Genomic DNA, 18593 nt, shown 5'->3' on the forward strand with positions numbered 1-18593 from the left:
ACCCCTCGAGGATTTGATGATCCATTACTTCATCTGTGAAGCATAGTGGGTGTGCGGCGCCTCTGTACAGGGCCATATCACGAGGTAGCTCATATGAGCTTTGCCTGTCATGTTCGTCCTGGCCATATTTGCCATATCCGGCGTGATGGTTATCGTCAAGTGTCGTGGGGCACCCATGCGATCCGTAGATCGATCTTGTTTGCCTGGCCTTGTCCTCCAATATGTCTCGCAGGTCTGGCGCGTTTCCCCGTGCCTTGGTACTTTTTGAGCGGCGCCGGGGTGCGGCTTGAATGGATGGCCGAGAGGCCTCTCTGTCGCGGCCACGAGGTGGCCGGTCGGCCGCGTCATACGCTGGTGATGTAGGTTTAGTTGCTTCCTCCTCTAGTTGGGGTAGCAGCCCGCGCTTTGGGTAGCTCTTGGAGGGGCGTTCGAGTTTGTAGTCTTCGGCCGCCAGGACTTCAGTCCATCTGTCGGCTAGCAAATCTTGGTCAGCTCTAAGTTGCTGCTGTTTTTTCTTGAGGCTCCTTGCCGTGGCCATAAGCCTGCGTTTGAAACGCTCTTGTTCGACGGGATCCTCAGGCACGACAAATTCATCGTCGTCGAGGCTTGCCTCGTCTTCAGAGGGAGGCATATAATTGTCATCCTTGACCTCTCTGTCTGCCGCTCTCTCATGAGGGCTGGCTTCCCCATCCTCCTGTGCTGAATCCTGCTGGAGGGGGTTGTCTTCGGCACTGTCCGGGGTGTTATTGTCTCCGGTGCCGGAATCGCCGTTTTTGCTGTGGCGGGATTTAGAGCGGCACCGCTGACATCGGTGCTTAGGCTGCTTCTTGGAGGGGTCATCCTCCGTTGTTCCATCGCCATCCCTTCTTTTGGGGTATCCACCATGTATATGTCATATGACGAGGTGGCTTTCCAGTGCCCTATAGGCGCTGGTTCTTGGTCGTCTCCTTCATCGGCGTCCATACCGTCGATGTCTTCGGAGTCGAAGTCGAGCATGTCGGTTAAATCATCGATAGTGGCTACGAAGTGGGTGGTGGGTGGGCTTCGAATTTCTTCGTCGTCCCCATCCCAACCTTGCTAACCATAGTCCGGCCAGGGCTTTCCTGATAAAGAGAGAGACTTTAGTGAATTCAGGATGTCGCCAAAAGGCGAGTGCTGAAAGATGTCCGCGGCGGTGAACTCCATGATCGGAGCCCAATTGGGTTCGATCGGAAGGGGTGCGGAAGATTCGGAGTCCGGAAAGGAGTCCGGCACCTTGGAGTCACGAGCTTCACAAAGGACAAGGCTGGTATTCGGCTCGATCGCCATAGAGATTGCAGCCCCCGAGGTGGTGTCCAACCATCCATCCCCGATTGGCGCAGTCGGCTCCGAGCTAAGGGTTGGAGCGGACACCTGAGCGGTCTTCTAGGCACTGTCCGGCGGCAGAGCTAGATCATGCCCATCGTGATAGTGCGGCGCGCTCGGCCGTGGCTCGAATCCGTCGAAGATCAAGTCTTCACGGATGTCAGCCGTGTAGTTCAAACTTCCAAATCTGACCTGATGGCCAGGGGCGTAGCTTTCGATCTGCTCTAGATGGCCAAGCGAATTGGCCCGCGGTGCAAAGCCGCCGAATATGAAGATCTGTCTGGGGAGAAAAGTCTCACCCTGGACCGCATCGTTGTTGATGATCGGAGAAGCCATCGGGCCTAAAGGTGACGACACATAGGAACTCTCAATGAAAGCACCAATGTCGGTGTCAAAACCGGTGGATCTCGGGTAGGGGGTCCCGAACTGTGCGTCTAGGCGGATGGTAACAGGAGACAAGGGACACGATGTTTTTACCCAGGTTCAGGCCCTCTCGACGGAGGTAAAACCCTACTCCTGCTTGATTAATATTGATGATATGGGTAGTACAAGAGTAAATCTACCACGAGATCAGAGAGGCTAAACCCTAGAAGCTAGCCTATGGTATGATTGTTGTTCGTCCTACGGACTAAAACCCTCCGGTTTATATAGACACCGGAGAGTGCTAGGGTTACACAGAGTCGGTTACAATGGGAGGAGATCTACATATCCGTATCGCCAAGCTTGCCTTCCACGCCAAGGAATGTCCCATCCGGACACGGGATGAAGTCTTCAATCTTGTATCTTCATAGTCCGGGAGTCCGGCCAAAGGTCATAGTCCGGCCATCCGTACACCCCCTAATCCAGGACTCCCTCACTCCCCTGTGTTCGATGGGCGAGGCTCTTCGTTGTCGTCCTCACTGGGCGGCCCTTTCCCCTTGTGTTCTACATTGAGCTTGCTGGCCTGTTTAAAGACCCAACAGTTTCTGTTGGTGTGATTGGCAGGCTCATCGGGGGTGCCATGAATCTGGCAAGGCCGATCAAGTATTCTGTCCAAACTAGATGGATCATCTTTGTTTCCTTTGAATGGCTTCTTCCGCTGACCTGGTTTGGAGCCACTGAATCCGGTGTTGACCGCCATGTCTTCGTTATTGTTTTGATGCTTGTGCTTGTCGCGTTGTGGCTTGCCATTGCCATCCCTGGCTTCGGAGGTGCCTGGGTTGCTGGTGCTATTGCTTCTATGAGAAAGCCAGCTATCTTCTCCCACGCAAAAGTGGGTCATAAGTGTGGTGAGGGCTGCCATGGACTTCAGCTTCTCTTGGTCGAGGTGTCGGGCGAGCCACTCATCTCGGACGATGTGCTTGAAAGCCATGAGGGCTTCGGCGTCCAGACAATCCACAATCTAGTTCTTTTTAATTAAGAACCTGGTCCAGAGCTTCCGGGCTGATTCGCCGGGTTGCTGGATTATGTGACTAAGGTCATCGGCGTCCGGGGGGTGAACATAGGTACCTTGGAAGTTGTCTATGAAGGCGTCCTCCAAGTCTTCCCAGCTACCAATAGATTTTCCTGGGAGGCTGTTCAGCCAATGCCGTGTTGGTCCCTTAAGTTTTAGGGGAAGCTACTTGATGGCATGTAAGTCATCACCGCGGACCATGTGAATGTGGAGAAGGAAGTCTTCAATACATACTGCGGGATCTGTTGTGCCGTCATATGATTCAATGTTCACGGGTTTAAACCCTTCTGGGAACTGGTGCTAATTTACCTCATCGGTGAAGCATAGGGGGTGTGCGGCTCCTCTGTATCGAGCAACGTCACGACGCAGTTTGGATGGAGTCCGTATGCAATTTTCGGCCCGGGTGAAGTTGTGCTTATCGTGCCAGGCCTGATGGTCGTCTTCTCGCACTAGTGCATGCCCCCTTGATCCATAATTGATCTGGTATGACCGGCTCTATTGTCCGGGTCCTGTCGTAGGTCATGCATGTACCCTACAGTCGTTGTTTCTCTGCCTCTAGGGCGAGGTGGTGCAGGCTAGTGTTCGGCTTGGGTTTCCGCTCTGTCCCAGCCACGAGGTGGTTAGTCAGGCCCATCAGCCACGTTACGCGCTATCGGTATAGGCTCTAGGACCTCATCGTCGAATTGGGATAGCAACCTGCGCTTTGGTTAACTCTTAGTTGGGCGCTCGAGGCCGTATTCCTCGGCTGCCAGGACATTAGTACATCTGTCATTGAGTAAGTCATGGTCAGCTTGAAGTTGTTGCCGCTTCTTTTTCAGGCTTCTTGCAGTGGCTATTAGCTGGCGCTTAAAGCGCTCTTGTTCGAGGGGTTCCTCTGGCATGATGAAATCTTCGTCGCCGAGGCTCTCGTCCTCTTTGGAGATCGGTAGGTAATTACTATCTTCCGAGCCCTCATTTCCGACAAGATCGTTGGGGTCGACTTGCCTCTCTTCCCAATCATCCTGTTCGGATGTTGGCTTGATCTGGGCGTCTTGGTCTTCAACGTTCTCCGGGGTATTATTGTCTCTGGTGCTGGTATTGCTGTCTTTTTCACGACGCGATTTTGATCGGCGTCGCTGACGTCGACGCTTCAGAGGTGCTTTAGCAGGCTTGTCCTCTAGATTCTTCTCATCGTTGCCGTCATCCTCTTTGGGTGTGTCCACCATGTATACGTCATACGAGGAAGTGGCCGTCCAGCGCACAGTGAACGGAGGGTTTTGGCTCTTCTCATCTCCGGTATCGTTGTCCATACAGTCGATGTCTTCGGAATCGTAGTTGAGCGTGTCGGTTAAATCCTTGACAGTGGCTATGAAGTGGGTGGTGGGTGGGACGTGAAATTCCCTGCTCTCAGCCCCTAGTAAGGGCTGGGTGTAGTTTGACAGTGTTTTTTCTACAATGGCGAGAGAATGCATTAAGTCCAGGGCCTCCTTCAAGAGCGAGGTTTGGACAGAGAAGCGAGAGTCTATGGAGCAGAGCGGGACAGGGGTTCCTTGGCCAAGCTTGTATAACACGGATCTCGAGAGTTCGGAGTTGGTGTTCGGAGGCAAGTCTGACTTGATAAGGATAAAGGGAGCCTGGCGTGACTCCAGGCCTGCCGGTGATGTAATCCCCACTGGTTCTTCGGTGCCAGGCTCTATAGCGGCAGAGAGTCCGGCGGGCTTTAAACTCCCGTCTTCGAACCGGGTGGTGCGCTCCGGATCTAAGGCCAGAGCGGTGATTGGGGACATGAACCCTTGGAAGATCAAGTCTCCTCGGGCGTCAGTGACATAGTTCAGATTTCCAAAATTGATGTGATGACCAGGGGCGTAGCTGTCGATCTGCTCCAGATGGCCAATCGAGTTGGCACGCATTGCGAAGCCGCCAAATACAAAGATTTGGTCGGGGAGAAAAGTCTCCCTTAAGGCGGTATTGTTGTAGATGATCGATGGAGCCATCGAGCCTTCTGGCAATGGCATAGTGGAACTCTCAATGAAAGCACCAATGTCGGTGTCAAAACCAGCAGATCTCGGGTAGGGGGTCCCGAAGTGTGCGTCTAAGGATCAAAGGTAATAGGAGGCAGGGGACACGATGTTTACCCAGGTTCGGGCCCTCTTAATGGAGGTAATACCCTACTTCCTGCTTGATTGACTTTGATGAGTATAGGGGTTACAAGAGTTGATCTACCTCGAGACCGTAGTAGCTAAACCCTAGATGTCTAGCATGTATGATTGTTCTTTCCCTATGGACTAAACCCTCCGGTTTATATAGATGTCGAAGGGATCTAGGGTTGTACAGAGTCGGTTTAAAGAGAAAGGAAGATGCATGATTCGAACACCAAGCTTGCCATCCACGCAAAGGAGAGTCTCGTCTAGACACGGGGAAAGGTCTTTAATCTCATATCTTCACGGCCCATTAGTCAGGCCCATATCACATAGCATGTACGCCCAAGGACCCCTTAGTCCAGGACTCCCTCAGCTGTGTTGATTTTGATTGGCATTATTTACCCCTGCGAGGTAGATATGGAGGGATCTTACTTAGGGTTAACTGTGTGAGCTTAGAAGTCTTGAACATAGTTCAAAGAGAGTTCACCGTTAAATTTCGAGTTCGATCGAAACTTGATGGGCTTTGATGGACTTTAGTGGCAGTATATGGATCAACACAACCAGAGCTTAAACCTGATTTTCTTGCGGCTCTGCTTAGGGTCTACGGCGATGAGAGGTTAGCAATCCTAGTGGGAGGGGATTTTAATATAATCAGGAGAAGGGAAGAGAAGAATAATGCCAACTTCGATGGAAAATTTTCATTTATGTTTATTGTAATTATTAAGAGTCTTAATCTGAGGGAGATTGTTCTTTTGGGTAGACAGTTCACATGGGCGAACTCTCACCAAATCCAACCTATGAGAAATTGGATCGGGTCCTTACTAGTGTTGACTGGGAAACAAAATTCCCTCTTGTGACTGTGCAGGTGTACAACGTGCAATCTCTAATCATACACCATTGCTGGTCGACTCAGGCGAAGCGACGCACGCAGGCAATAAAAATACCTTTTCCTTCGAACTAGGATGGTTTGAGAAGGAGAATTTTTTACACATCATCGCAAGAGAGTGGTCCAAAGAGGTTGTTGGACATTCCTATGTGGATCGTTGGTAGAATAAGATTAGACGCTTGAGACAATTCCTAAGTGGTCGGGACAGAAACGAAAGAGGGATTTACAAGCGTGAGAAGGAGAGACTTACTCAATTAATTAATGCTCTGGACTTGAAAGCTGAATCAAGTCTACTCAGTGTAACTGAGCATGAGGAGAAAACTGAGGCTGAGCATAAACTTCATGTTCTTTGAGAAGAGGAAATGAAGTTGGCCCTTAGAGCCAAGGTGCTCAAAGGGGTCCAAGGGTATGATAATACTCAGTTTTTCCACATGATTTCCCATGAGAAACATAGAAAGAAAAAAATCATTCAGCTTGAGCAAGATGAGGGTACGATCGCTGGGCAAGACAACTTGAAATTGTACATCTCAAATTATTACAAAACCCTCTTCGGGCCCCCCAAGGACACCTTCATGTCGCTCGATGAGCGCACGGTTGGGGACATACCCTAGCTTCGGATAGATGAAAATGAGATTTTATCTGCACCGTTTTCAGAAAAAAGAGGTGTTCGAGGCGGTCGCACAAATGAATCCTAATAAAGCACCCGGCCCAGATGGGTTCCCAGCAGAGTTCTATAAGAAATGCTGGCACATTATTAAGGGTGACCTCTTACCGGTGTTCAATGGTCTGTTCAATGGGCATCCCTATCTTTTTCACCTTAACTTTGGAACGATCATGTTGTTGCCAAAGAAGGAGGAGGCAGTTCGCATCGAGCAGTTTAGGCCGATTTGTCTTTTGAATGTGAGTTTCAAAATCTTTACTAAATTTGGTACTAATAGATTGACATAGATTGGTCATTCGGTGGTGAATCCGACTCAGACAGCTTTTAAGCCCGGGAGACACATCCTAGAGGGGTTTGTTGTCTTACATGAAACTATGCATGAAATTTACTCAAATAAGCTAGATGGAGTGATTTTCAGGGTGGATTTCAAAAAAGCTTACGATAAGGTCAAATGGCCCTTCCTTCAACAAGCTATGCATATGAAGGGGTTTGCCAAATCCTGGCGGAGACAGGTTGACTCCTTTTTGCAGAAAGGTAGCATGGGGGTTAAAGTTAATGAAGACATAGGTCATTAATTTCTAACCTACAAAGGCTTAAGACAAGGGGATCCGATGTCTCCGGTCTTGTTCAACATTGCGGTAGATATGTTGGCAGTCCTGATAGGTAGGGCCTAGGATATTGGGCAAGTAGGCCGATTCGTCCCTCACTTTGTTGATGCGGGCATGTCCATCCTACAATATGCGGACGACACTATCATATTCATGGAGCATGACCTCGCAAAAGCTAGAAATACGAAGCTCATCCTTTGTCTTTTCGAACAACTGTCTGGCATGAAGATCAATTTTCATAAAAGTGAATTGTTCTGCTTTGGACGAGCCAAAGAAGAACAAGATATTTATATACAATTGTTTGGTTGTGAAATGGGTTCGTTGCCATTTCTCTACCTAGAGATCCCGATTCACCATAGCTGTCTTTCCAATAAAGAATGGAAATGTCTAGAGGATCGATTAAAAAAACTAAGTTGCTAGAAGGGCAAGCTTTTGTCGTATGGAGGGCGGCTCGTGTTAGTTAATTCGGTGTTAACTAGAATGCCTATGTTCCTTCTATCTTTCTTTGAAGTGCTAGTAGTGGTACGGAAAAGGTTAGATTTTTATCGGTCTCGCTTCTTTTGGCAAAGTGATCAGGCTAAGTCCAAATATATATTATCCAGATGAGACATCATTTGCAGACCTAAGGACCAAGGAGGGTTAGGGATCGAGAATTTGGAAATTAAGAACAAATGCCTACTTAGCAAATGGCTATATAGGCTTTATACCGAATCTGAGGGCATGTGGGCATAGAATCTGCGTAACAAATATCTTCATACTAAGTCCCTAGCTCAGGTCACCGTTAGACCTTCAGACTCGCCGTTTTGGAAAGGGTTAATGTGAACGAAAGACTCTTTCTTCCGCAGAGTGAAATTTGTTATTGGAGATGGTACATCTACCAGATTCTGGGACCATACTTGGGTAGGAGATTTGCCTCTAGCTCTTCAGTATCCAAGATTATATTATATTGTACAGTGTAAGGAGGCTTACATGGCTACAGTATTACAATCCCCTCTGTTGAATATTCAATTCAGAAGGTCCCTTGTGGCGGAACATTGGGGCTCTTGGTTGCATCTAGTACGAAGGTTGATGGATGTTCAACTTTCAAACTAACGAGACGTGATTCATTGGAAGTTAACTAAGACCGGTGCGTTCACGGTGAAGTCTATGTACCTGGATTTATTTATTTTTTGCCCAATCCCGAGATCAATTCACATTTGGAAAATTAAAGTGCCACTGGGAATCAAGATTTTCATGTGGTTTGTCCATAAGAAAATGATTCTTACGAAGGACAATCTCTAGAGGCGACGGTGGGTCGGCAGTTCTCGATGTTGTTTTTGTGATCATGATGAAACAATACAACATCTCTTCATTGGCTGCCCACTAGCCAAGATACTCTGGCGCACGATTCATATAGCCTTTAACATTAGCCCTCCAACTAGCATAGCCACATTGTTTGAGACTTGGTTAGAAGGTGTGGAGCCTATTACTATGGGACGTATTCGGATTGGAATATGTGCTTTACTCTGGGCTATATGGAACTGCAGAAATGATATGATTTTTAATGACAAAAACTTTACTATTTTTTTGCAGGTCATCTTTAGAGCTACTGGATGGATCCGTACGTGCTCGTTACTCACTCTTACGGACTGCAGGGAGCTTTTGGTTATTGGGTGCAACCGGTGGGAGACGGTAGCACACGATATCATCAACCGGTTTAGATGGCGGTCAACTAATAGGATAGGTATTTAATCACTCGGTCCTATGATCTGCCGGTTGTGGCTTGATGAGTTTTTCAGTTTTTCGTTTGGTTTGTTTGCTCGTTTTGCGAGTTGTACTGGATTGCGGACTTGGCTACACTTTATTTCATGTTCATAAAATGGTTGCATGCAGCATTATGATGCAGAGGTCAGGGGTCTTCTTCCTTTAAAAAAGGCATATACAAATGAATGAAAACCTTATCTATTGGATTTGGTGAGGTGTGTACCATAGCTTTAACAATGCGAAGCACGCAAAGTTCTGATTGGTCCAGTCGTTTTGTAAGGGAGAAATTATCACGGGCCCAGTACTGATCAAGTCACGCATTGGCGCTTTAGCTATATAAACACCAGTCATGGCTTACTGGCGGAGCCTCCATATATGATATTATAGAGATTGTACTGGCAACATCCTACTGAGAACTACTAGGGGTCATGCACTTGAGAAGATTGAAACGTCTCATCCTAGTTAGGCTTGTGAGACATCCGGAACCCACTCAGCGGAGGCACGAAAAGCAAAGGCCCAGGGACATGAGTTACTTTCCTGAAGAAATGTGATGGCTTAGCAAACCGGCGAGTCGGATCGGTGCTATGGAAATGGAAGGAACGTGTAGTAGTAGTCTATGATGTTTCTGGGAGCCTGAATGTAAGCATCTCCTTGAAGCGACAAGATTGCAACTGGACTCTAAGTCATTACCGTAAAGATGATTCCTGGCAGCTAGAAAGTTTGCGCCCTCGGCTAGTAGTGTTCGGTTGTTTCTCACACACGCCTCCTGTGAGTTTTTTAGGTAAAAATCCATCTATCTAGGATGACTTTATTTCATTAAAATCAATTACATCGTCAATTAACAACCCCATAATGAATTAGGTGGGTCATCAACCCAAACACTAGGTTGTGTTCCATGCTCTTTACCTAAAATATGCGCAACGGAATTAGCTTCCCTTGGACAAAACACATACCTAACTCTATTAAAACTCGAAGCTTGAACGCGCGTGCGCGCGCACACACACACCAGAACAGAATAGGTGTAGCTGCAGTCGTCAAGAATCCTCCATTAGTTAATGAATCAATTATATCCTTACACGTCTGACTGCACAATAATTCTTTGCATCCTAGTTGGTTTGCGATGTACTCCCTCTGTACTATAACACCATTTAGATCACTAAGAATTATAAAAGTGTTTAGATCACTAATTATGCAACATTTTTTAAGCCTTATTAAGGAGGACGTGGACATGCTTGCTCCATCCTCCAGAGCTTTGGCGATGTCACCCTATCAGATGCTCCATTGTCGATCTGGACATGATTTTGGACTTCCCGGCGGTTCGAGCTCAATTCCCCTTGAAGTACCTCGTCCTTCCTCTTTATATTCACCGGTTGCAGGCAGTGGACTTCTAGCATTTGCTTGATAAGCTTGTTAGAAAAATCATGACCGGTCAAGGGTAGTTCCTTATGATGATTGGCAGAAGCACTTGGGTCAAGTCAATTTTCACTTCACAGGCCATCCACCACCTCACTTCACTTGTCGTACCCAAAGGAACAATGTCTTCCATTGTCAAGTTGCAACGAGCTTTCCTTTGGGGTGGCACAGACAAGGTTTCCGGTGGAAAATGTAAGATCAAATAGGCCAACATTTGCAAGCCCAAGGATTTGGGCGGGTTGGGCATCCTGGACATGGTAAAATTCGCGCATGCATTGCGTCTCCGGTGGCCTTGGCTGGCTTGGAAGGACCCGAGCAGAGCTTGGGTTGCTTTAGGGCACCCGTGCGATAAGGAAGACATGGCGCTCTTCTATGAGTGCACCACCATCATCGTTGGCAATGGTCAGAGGACCCCCTTTTGGCACTCCCCATGGATTGGGGGCACAAGCCAAGAGACATCACCCCCTCCATTTTTGCACTTTCCAAGCACAAGAATGTCACTGTCCATAGGGCTCTCGAGCTTGACAGGTCGATTTCCAACATAAAGACAAGTTTGGGACTCACAGTCCAGCACGTTCTTGAATTCTATGAGCTCTGGGTGGGACTACGTGAGGTTTTCCTCGATGAGGAGGTGGGTGATGTTATTGTTTGGAAGCTTTTGTCGTCCGGCGAATACACGACATTCTTGGGATACAAAGCTCAGCTCGACGATTCTACGGTGTTACAAATTAAGTCTGCCGTATGGAACAATTGGGCGCCACTGAAGCACAAATTCTTTGCTTGGCTTATCATCCAGGATTGGGTTTGGACAGCGGACAGACTTCAATGGAGAGGATGGCCAACCTGTGGTCTGTGTCAGCTTTGTAGGAAGGAGCCAGAGACGGCAGCGCACATCATCTTCCAATGCCGATACACGATGTGCATTTGGACAGAGATCAAAAACTGGATGGGATTGACCAATCTGGATATCACTAACTGGAGCAACTTCCACACCGTGATGGAGTGGTGGCACCACACGGTGGGTGTCAATGCTAACGTGAGAAAGGGCCTTGCATCCCTCGTCATGTTGGTCTCTTGGGAGATTTGAAACGAACGAAACACACAGGTGTTTAGAAATGTGTCATCCTTGCCAATTGTAATCATGTCTAAGATTAAGAATGTTGTTGGGTTATGGGGCTTGGCGGGGGCTAAGCATCTGCGTTCTTTAATGCCGCAAGAGTAGGCTTATTTTTTGGGTCCTTTGAGGGCCAGCTATGTATTTCCATCTTTTTAATTAATGAGATGAGGAAAATCTTTTGCCTCCATTTAAAAAAATAAACACTTTCATATTGAGTACTTGTTTATAGAGGGAGTACAATCCATGGAGAACAGCTTTTAATTCTGTTGTTGGGGCGTCTGCAGTACTTGATTACCTGCATCTACGGGAATGTCCTTTGTCATTATGGATGGCAACACCCGTAGCTCCACCGCCTGAGCTGGGACCAAAACTAGTGTCCACACTAACTGCAACGAAGTTGTCAGGTGGCTTCATCCATTTAATCTTCTTCTCTGTAACACATTTGTTTGTTGCTTGCACATAGTTTCCTACCAGGATTTGCATGGACATTGTTGTGACTGAAACCTCCTGAATCGGCTCACCATGTACTTCATGTCTTCCTCTCCACCAAATATACCATGTTGTGGTCATGATCAGTTCTCTTTTATTAGCATCTGATTTGTCGTACCCGACCCAAGCCCTCCAGCAATCAAGAAATCAAATACCGCACTCCCTGCTAAGTAAAAAACACATGTTTTTCGATGTCTTCAAGCATACATGTCTTCAAGTAACCACACTTCCCCCAAATATGCCTGGAGACAGGATTTTCAACACCCAAGTGCCCCCCCTCCTCTATGAACAATAAACTCAGGAAAAACTGAAACCAAAATAAAAAAAACATGAACCTTTGAAACATCAAACATGATCAAAGATTCGACGTTCTTGCAAAGTTTCAGCCTCAAATAACATTTGAGGAGCCCTCACCTAAAAAAATAAGTGTTCAAAAATTATGTGTACTTTGGTCATAAACTTTGTAGCGAGGCACATAAACTTTGTATTCACCTTTGTCCTTGGAGGCGAACAAAGTCGCTACACCTACAAGGCTACAAGTATAAAGGTGTGCCCTAGCTGCATCAACGGACACCATCTAATCCAGTGGCCTCAAGAAGCCTCCCGCCTGGGAAACTGAGAGTACCAACCGGTCTAGACGTCCCACAACGCGCACCACATGTGAACGCTCTAGGATCTGCCATCACCATCTTCCGTCGTCCCATCTTCAGGAGGGACCACTGCATAGATCATGCCAGTCCCATCTATTGTCGACATCACCACGACGCCAGACATTGCCACCAACCCGCGCTGTCCAATCACACGCACCTGTCGGTGACACTCCGTTGCACCATGCCACCAAGTCCCGTCATCGGCCTTGCGATAGATGTAACACCGCTCCTCATCTTGTCCCCTCTAGCCAGCTCCTACTCCAAAACGATGCCCCCATGAGGGAGAACGACACCGAAGGCACCGTCATCGTCTGATCTGGGAGACCCAGATCTAGGGTTTCCCCGGGAACATCCCGATCGTGTTGGTGCAACTTTCAACGACGATGCCTTGAGAAGGACAAGACGTTAGAGACATCGCCATGACCGTAATAGGCGCGATTTTCACCGAAAGTCGCGTCGCCCCGATCACGTAGCTGGCTAGGACCGTGTAGAGCCTCGCCATGAAAACGTGTGCCACCACCGCTGCGCCGGCAAGGAACCAGCAACCCTCACCGGCCCCACACTTTGCTCATTGATGATGACCATGGCCCGTTTGAACACCACATGCTGTTACCAAACTGCCATTCCCATTCCAGGTGATATGCCAAACAAACAGTAAACATACCACATGCCAGCTCTTACATACAGGCCATCCTGTCATAAACACATTTAAGTCGTCTGACCGGCAACTAACGTGATGTGGTAGGTAGTGGTAATCTTTTGCTAGGGCTCTGTAAAGTGGTAGTATTTTGCAAGGGTCACACCAATTGTGATAGTTGTTAGCTATTTACTCCCAGTTTCCTCGAGCATCAATCACCTCTAACCAATATGAACATTTAAGAGTCCTTGATTGTCTATTGCTCCCTCGACTGCTTGTTTAGTTAGGGAGTACATATAGAGCACCCTACACTCATAGATGACCCATCTCCTCCTACGCATAAACACCAACTTTATTCCCCCCTTCTCCCTTCTCCACCGATCCACCTTCATTTTATTTTTCCTTGGACAGAACCATAGCAGCTATAGCATCACTTTTCTTTCTTGACCACTCCAGACCAAACACCACCAACTAAAACTACACCATCGTTCCGGAGGAAGGTGTCACTAAGTCCATGCCAGGGGCGCTCACCGGGCCTCAACATCAATGCACTTAGGAAAGTGAGAGGACATCTCGGGAACAACTCGGGCATGCCAGGTACCTGGAAAGTGCTTGACAATGGCGCTGGACTTAGAAGTTCTGATGTGTTGCACGACTGTACTGTCCATGGTGACTTGCGCGCTGCTAGGTCATTTTCCTTTTTTCAGAGAAACAAGGCGAGATCGTGATGGCCAGTTAGCTCTTATCTTCCAGAATAACTCAAGTCAAAAAAAGTCAAAGTAATAAATAAAATGACGAGGGGTAATGACTTCAAACGTGGCCAACCCGTATAGTGTGGCGGGCGATGTGTACAAGTCTCGAAAACAGATTCACTGGCTTATTTACTCTTTATACTCAACTTTTTATTTAAAGTTGTTCAATCTACATAAATTGTATCTACAAACAAAGTAATAAATATACTTCAAACAAAGTAGGAATTTGCAAAATGGATAAAATCATTGCAATATCCAAGATATGTTGCATTCTCTAGTGTTGAATCGGATATAGAACCCATGATGCTTCGTTACAATTCCAAATCCACTAAACCATCAATGGGGGAAAAGTATTATACAGAGCTTGTGGGATTGACGTGATAGGGTATAAAATGTACCCCGAGAATTCGAGACAACTCATTTGAGTGCAAATTGTTTGCAAGATTAGACAGACTATAAGCAATAAAGATGTTGAAGCCATAAAGTTTGTAAAACAACAAACCCTGTTACTTGCCAATTTTGTGAGAACTTTAGAGGTTGACTTACAAAGGATACACCGAAGGATCATGCACTTTGTTGAAATATATTCCTGAGGCCTTGTTTGGTTAAACCTCTCCTGGAGGGGATTGAAGAGGTTTGGAGGGGATTGAGTGAGATTTTGACTTGTATGGGATTTAATCCACCCAAATCCACTTCAATCCCCTTCAATTTTGTTGCAACCGAACAAGCCCTGAAGGATAAGACATGATATGGAGCAACGACGATACGTTAACAATCATTCATTCGATGTGCCTGTCTCGGAACATGCTCTTCATGTTCTTTGTCAAAAGGAACTATCACTTGCATATGTGTTGTATATCCTTTGTTTGTGACACTTCTGTCATAACTAGTTTTCAACAAAACATGAATGCATGTATCTATTGATGCTAACGCCCGGAGGTGCCCTTGCCTATATCTAAGTATTACGCGAAAATGGTCTGACCATGTTGCTAGTACAAGGGTGAGGGGTTGTATGAAGTCAGTGGTTGTGTCTATAATGTATTACAACATCGTGCAATTCAACTCATGTTATTGGACATGAACAAAATTTATTGCCAATCACCTCTAGTACTAGTAGTAGTAGTGATGGTGGTGGTTTGGTGGTAAATAGACCGAGAGGCTGGGGGACGTGATGGCTTGGACAACAACCATCAACCATGTGAACATTGAAGAGTCCTTGATTGTCGATGAAGAAGCATAAACAAATGAGAACCGTAAAGATTGTTACATTCTTATTGGGCAAACTACCTGCCCATTTTGTTTCATGTTAGCAAAGGATCCATCAAGACGGTTGGTCCAAGACTTCTAAACCAAAAATAATACCAAGAGAAACTGATAATTACAACCGACAGTAGCCATGCTTCTGTCGTCTTGCTCTTAAGTAATTGCATGTGGAAGTAGCAGAGATGAGAGTGTACACGGAATAATCTTTAGTCTGAAACCGGCACATCAAGAAGACACTATCTGCAAGCTGAAGTTCCACAGCTTCTTGGCCAATTCTGCATCTACGGCTTGCGAGCTTGGGTTGGCTATATTACAATTGCCGAAGTATTCACCAGTTATTCCCTGGACTTGAGGGTGCATCGCCACATAACATGTTGTTGCAGCACCCTGAATAAACATATCATGAATGTTTTCTTCAGCCATTGAAATGCATAACATGTTCTACCAAGAAGGCAAAAACAACAACCAAATATGAAACCGTGAGGGCTTAATCACCTGTTGGACGCTTCTACTTATGATTCTTCCAACGGTGTTCATGAGAGCTGCAACGCAAAAACAGTTAAAATTGTTACAACCAGAACTACCAGCACAATTTACGATTCGGAGCTACTTGCACTTTGGTTCCATATCGTGCTGGTAGCTCATAAGACTCAACTTCTAGTGATTTGAGAGTTACCGCTCACAATGGTCCTGTTCCTGAAAAGGCTTGTCACGATGACGCCCGGATGGACCGTGTTAGCCGAAATGTTCACCCCTTCATCCTGTTCACAAAATTGTTTTTGAATTATTCTTCATCAATTCATTCAGGTGGCAAAGAATCGACGTACCTTGAGAATCCGGGACAGCTCATTCATGTGAAGAATGTTTGCAAGCTTGGACTGACCATAAGCAATGAGGCTGTTGAGCCTGTAAAGTTGAGAACATGGCGAACAATGTTACTTCCCCAATTTCGCGAGGCCTTTAGATGGTTTGTTTCATTCATTCAGCTTGGTCTAACTGACAACAAATTGATTACCCTGAAGGATCATGCACTTTGTCGAAGCATATCCCTTCGGTGTAGGTCATGATATGCCCCGAAGATGACACGTTAACGATCCTTCCTTGGACGCCGCTGTCCCGGCACGCGCTCTTCATGTTCTCCAGAAGCAGGTTTGTCAGAAGGAAATGCCCTGCCATTGGAGTCAACAAGCTGAGCATCAACCTCATAACTCACAGACCACATGAGCACCGAGCGGACAACTTTGGTGTACCGATGTGGTTGGTCGCGAAGTGCAGCTCCAGGCCGTCGCAGGAACGGGTGCAGTCCCTGGCCATGACCCCAGCGTTGTTGCTGCCGAGAAAATGCGAGGAATTAAGCTCCCAGTGTGTGCAACCAATGGCGAGTTCTCTGTTGTAGAGCATTCTTGATGGATGCAAATAGCAGAGGTGGATGGGATGTTGTTGTGGATGTGTTCTTAGATTCTTACATGAGGATGTTGAGGGGCAGGTTGAGGGAGGCGAACTCTGCGGCGAATCTCCTCACGGAAGCCATGGAGCTAAGGTCCAGCTCCAGCACGTCCACCTCCGCGCCGCCGCGGATCTCGGCCTGGACGGCCTCCTTGGCCCTGACCCCCGCGGAGACGTCGCGGACGGCCATGACGACGCGCACGCCCCGCAGCGCCAGCACGCGCGCCGTCTCCCGCCCGATTCCTCTCGACGCACCTGCCGAGAGCGAGCCCGCCGGTGTCAGCTCACGAGGCTGCCAAGATTCGACGAGGACAGCATGCTGAGAGCTCACCGTGTGAGCGGAAAGTGGAAGAAGGTACCTGTGATGACGGCGACTAAGCCGCGGCCGTCGATGCCGGCGGTGACCTCCTCGGCAGTGGAGGCGCCGGCGAAGCCCGAGGGGCCCTTGCGGTAGAACCACCACATCAGTCGGCCAGCAGCGCAACAAGTTCAGATGGGCTAATGATTGGATCCCGATTCCGACGTTGTAACATACTCCGTATACTCGAAGACGAAATGCATGTGAGCTCAGCACTGCCAAGCTCTATTTCTTTATGACAATAGACAGAGATTCCCCCAACCCAACGGTGGATTCGGAACTGAACTCTACTCGAATTTTTTTGAAGGTCAACTCTACTCGAATTTGGAAACTTTCAGCTGAACATTCAAACTCAAGAGTCCCGTCACAAACGTACGTGCGCCAGTAAATGTGCATACAGGGTACCAGTTCCATTCGCTGACATCTACATCTACTGAGAAATTTTACATGGCCAAAATATTAGGGAAGGGATTAAAGCAACAATCTACTGGAGTAAAAGATGCAACGCGGCTACGCACAGCCATCACAAGAACACTCGGACGGCGCATCATCTAGGAATCCTTCTTATCTTCGTGGGCGTGGCCATCGCCGTTGGTGCGGTCGACGCCGTCGTCGCAGTAGTACCTCTGGAGGGCCCTGGGCAGGTAGAAGGGCAGGAGGAAGGCGAAGAGGTTGGCGCCCCAGAAGGCCATGTTGGCCAGCGCGAGCACCCTCCCGGCCACCACGCGCCGCTCCGCCACGCCGGGGCCGCCGCGCTTCTCCTCCATCTCCTGCCGGAGCCACTCCCCGGCCGCGAACATCCTGCGGACGCTGTACATCACCGGGACGGCGGCCCTGACGGGGAGCGAGAACCGCCACGGGAAGGCGGCGGTGAGCCCCTCGGTGAAGACCTGCGCGGAGAGCAGGAACGCGTGCGGGGCCGCGGCGGCGATGCCCGTGGTGTCCCCGGAGCGGAGGCCGTCGAGGATGTAGAGCGCCGGGAGCGCGGCGCCGACGAGGAAGCCGCCCACGGTGTGCGTGGCGAGGAGGAGGCGCGCGGGGCCGAGGAAGACGGGCGCGGACGGGTTGGGCTTCCCGGGGCGCTGCGGGAAGGCGAACGACGCGAGGAAGAGGAGGTAGGGGAGGAGCAGGACGGCGAAGGCGATCTCCGAGAGCGGCACGGTGGTGGAGAAGGCCAGCACGGCGGCCGCGCCCAACGTGTTGAGCTGCTTGATGGAAAAGAGGTAGTAGTGGTGGTGCGGGCGCGCCGTCGGCGAGGTGGGCTCCGGGTGCAGCGGCGGCGGCGGCTGCCCCATCGACGGCAGCATGATGCCGCCCCCCGCCGTCGGGCCCACGCCTCCAGACATCGGCGGTGACGGGAAGACTGTCGCGGCGTTGGTTGATCGGTTGCGGAGCTTGCGGTACGAGGTGGCAGCGGCAGCGTTAGCGGGAGAGTGAGTGAGGTGTCTCCTGTGCAGGAGGCGGGGGGAAGCTTAAAGCGACGGGTGGATGGCATGCGTGGCGAGCTCTGGTGCTCGGCTCGCCATGGCGCGCCGCGTGTGGAGGTTCTCTGGATTATCTTACTGGCCTCAGAGCCTGCGAGGAACAGCGCAGCTCGGGTGAGGCTACGTGTTCCCGGCGTGTCGTTCACGGACTTGCTCGGAGGACCGACAAGTGCGTGCTCGGTGCAAGGAA

At 48.7% G+C, this 18593-nt stretch overlaps 2 protein-coding genes across 2 annotated transcripts; both read right to left on the minus strand.

Moving 5' to 3' along the window:
- Window positions 1-15100: 15100 nt before the first annotated feature.
- Window positions 15101-17198, minus strand: LOC123127543 (short-chain dehydrogenase TIC 32, chloroplastic). The gene is made up of 8 exons (XM_044547280.1): window positions 16921-17198; window positions 16582-16816; window positions 16366-16445; window positions 16131-16284; window positions 15943-16021; window positions 15792-15876; window positions 15611-15657; window positions 15101-15502 (listed from the first exon to the last, which is right to left on the minus strand). The coding sequence occupies exons 1-8, from the start codon at window positions 17024-17026 to the stop codon at window positions 15341-15343; spliced, it is 948 nt and encodes a 315-aa protein (XP_044403215.1). The 5' UTR covers window positions 17027-17198; the 3' UTR covers window positions 15101-15340.
- Window positions 17199-17242: 44 nt separating this feature from the next.
- LOC123127552 (uncharacterized) lies at window positions 17243-18493 on the minus strand. Its single transcript, XM_044547289.1, has one exon. It carries the CDS (start codon window positions 18263-18265, stop codon window positions 17471-17473), a length of 795 nt encoding a protein of 264 aa, XP_044403224.1. The 5' UTR covers window positions 18266-18493; the 3' UTR covers window positions 17243-17470.
- Between the last annotated feature and the right edge of the window lie 100 nt (window positions 18494-18593).

Source organism: Triticum aestivum, chromosome 1B (genome assembly GCF_018294505.1).
Source record: "Triticum aestivum cultivar Chinese Spring chromosome 1B, IWGSC CS RefSeq v2.1, whole genome shotgun sequence".
Classification (NCBI taxonomy): domain Eukaryota; kingdom Viridiplantae; phylum Streptophyta; class Magnoliopsida; order Poales; family Poaceae; genus Triticum; species Triticum aestivum.

What these genes read in the sequence shown, in the direction of transcription:
- LOC123127552 (XM_044547289.1), bottom strand. Translation starts at nt 18,265, where the DNA reads ATGTCTGGAGGCGTGGGCCCGACGGCGGGGGGCGGCATCATGCTGCCG.
- LOC123127543 (XM_044547280.1), bottom strand. Translation starts at nt 17,026, where the DNA reads ATGTGGTGGTTCTACCGCAAGGGCCCCTCGGGCTTCGCCGGCGCCTCC. An exon ending in AAAGTGCATGATCCTTCAGG is followed by an intron (nt 16,022 to 16,130) that starts GTAATCAATTTG and finishes TCAACTTTACAG; the next exon opens with GCTCAACAGCCTCATTGCTT. An exon ending in GAACAGGACCATTGTGAGCG is followed by an intron (nt 15,658 to 15,791) that starts GTAACTCTCAAA and finishes TTTGCGTTGCAG; the next exon opens with CTCTCATGAACACCGTTGGA.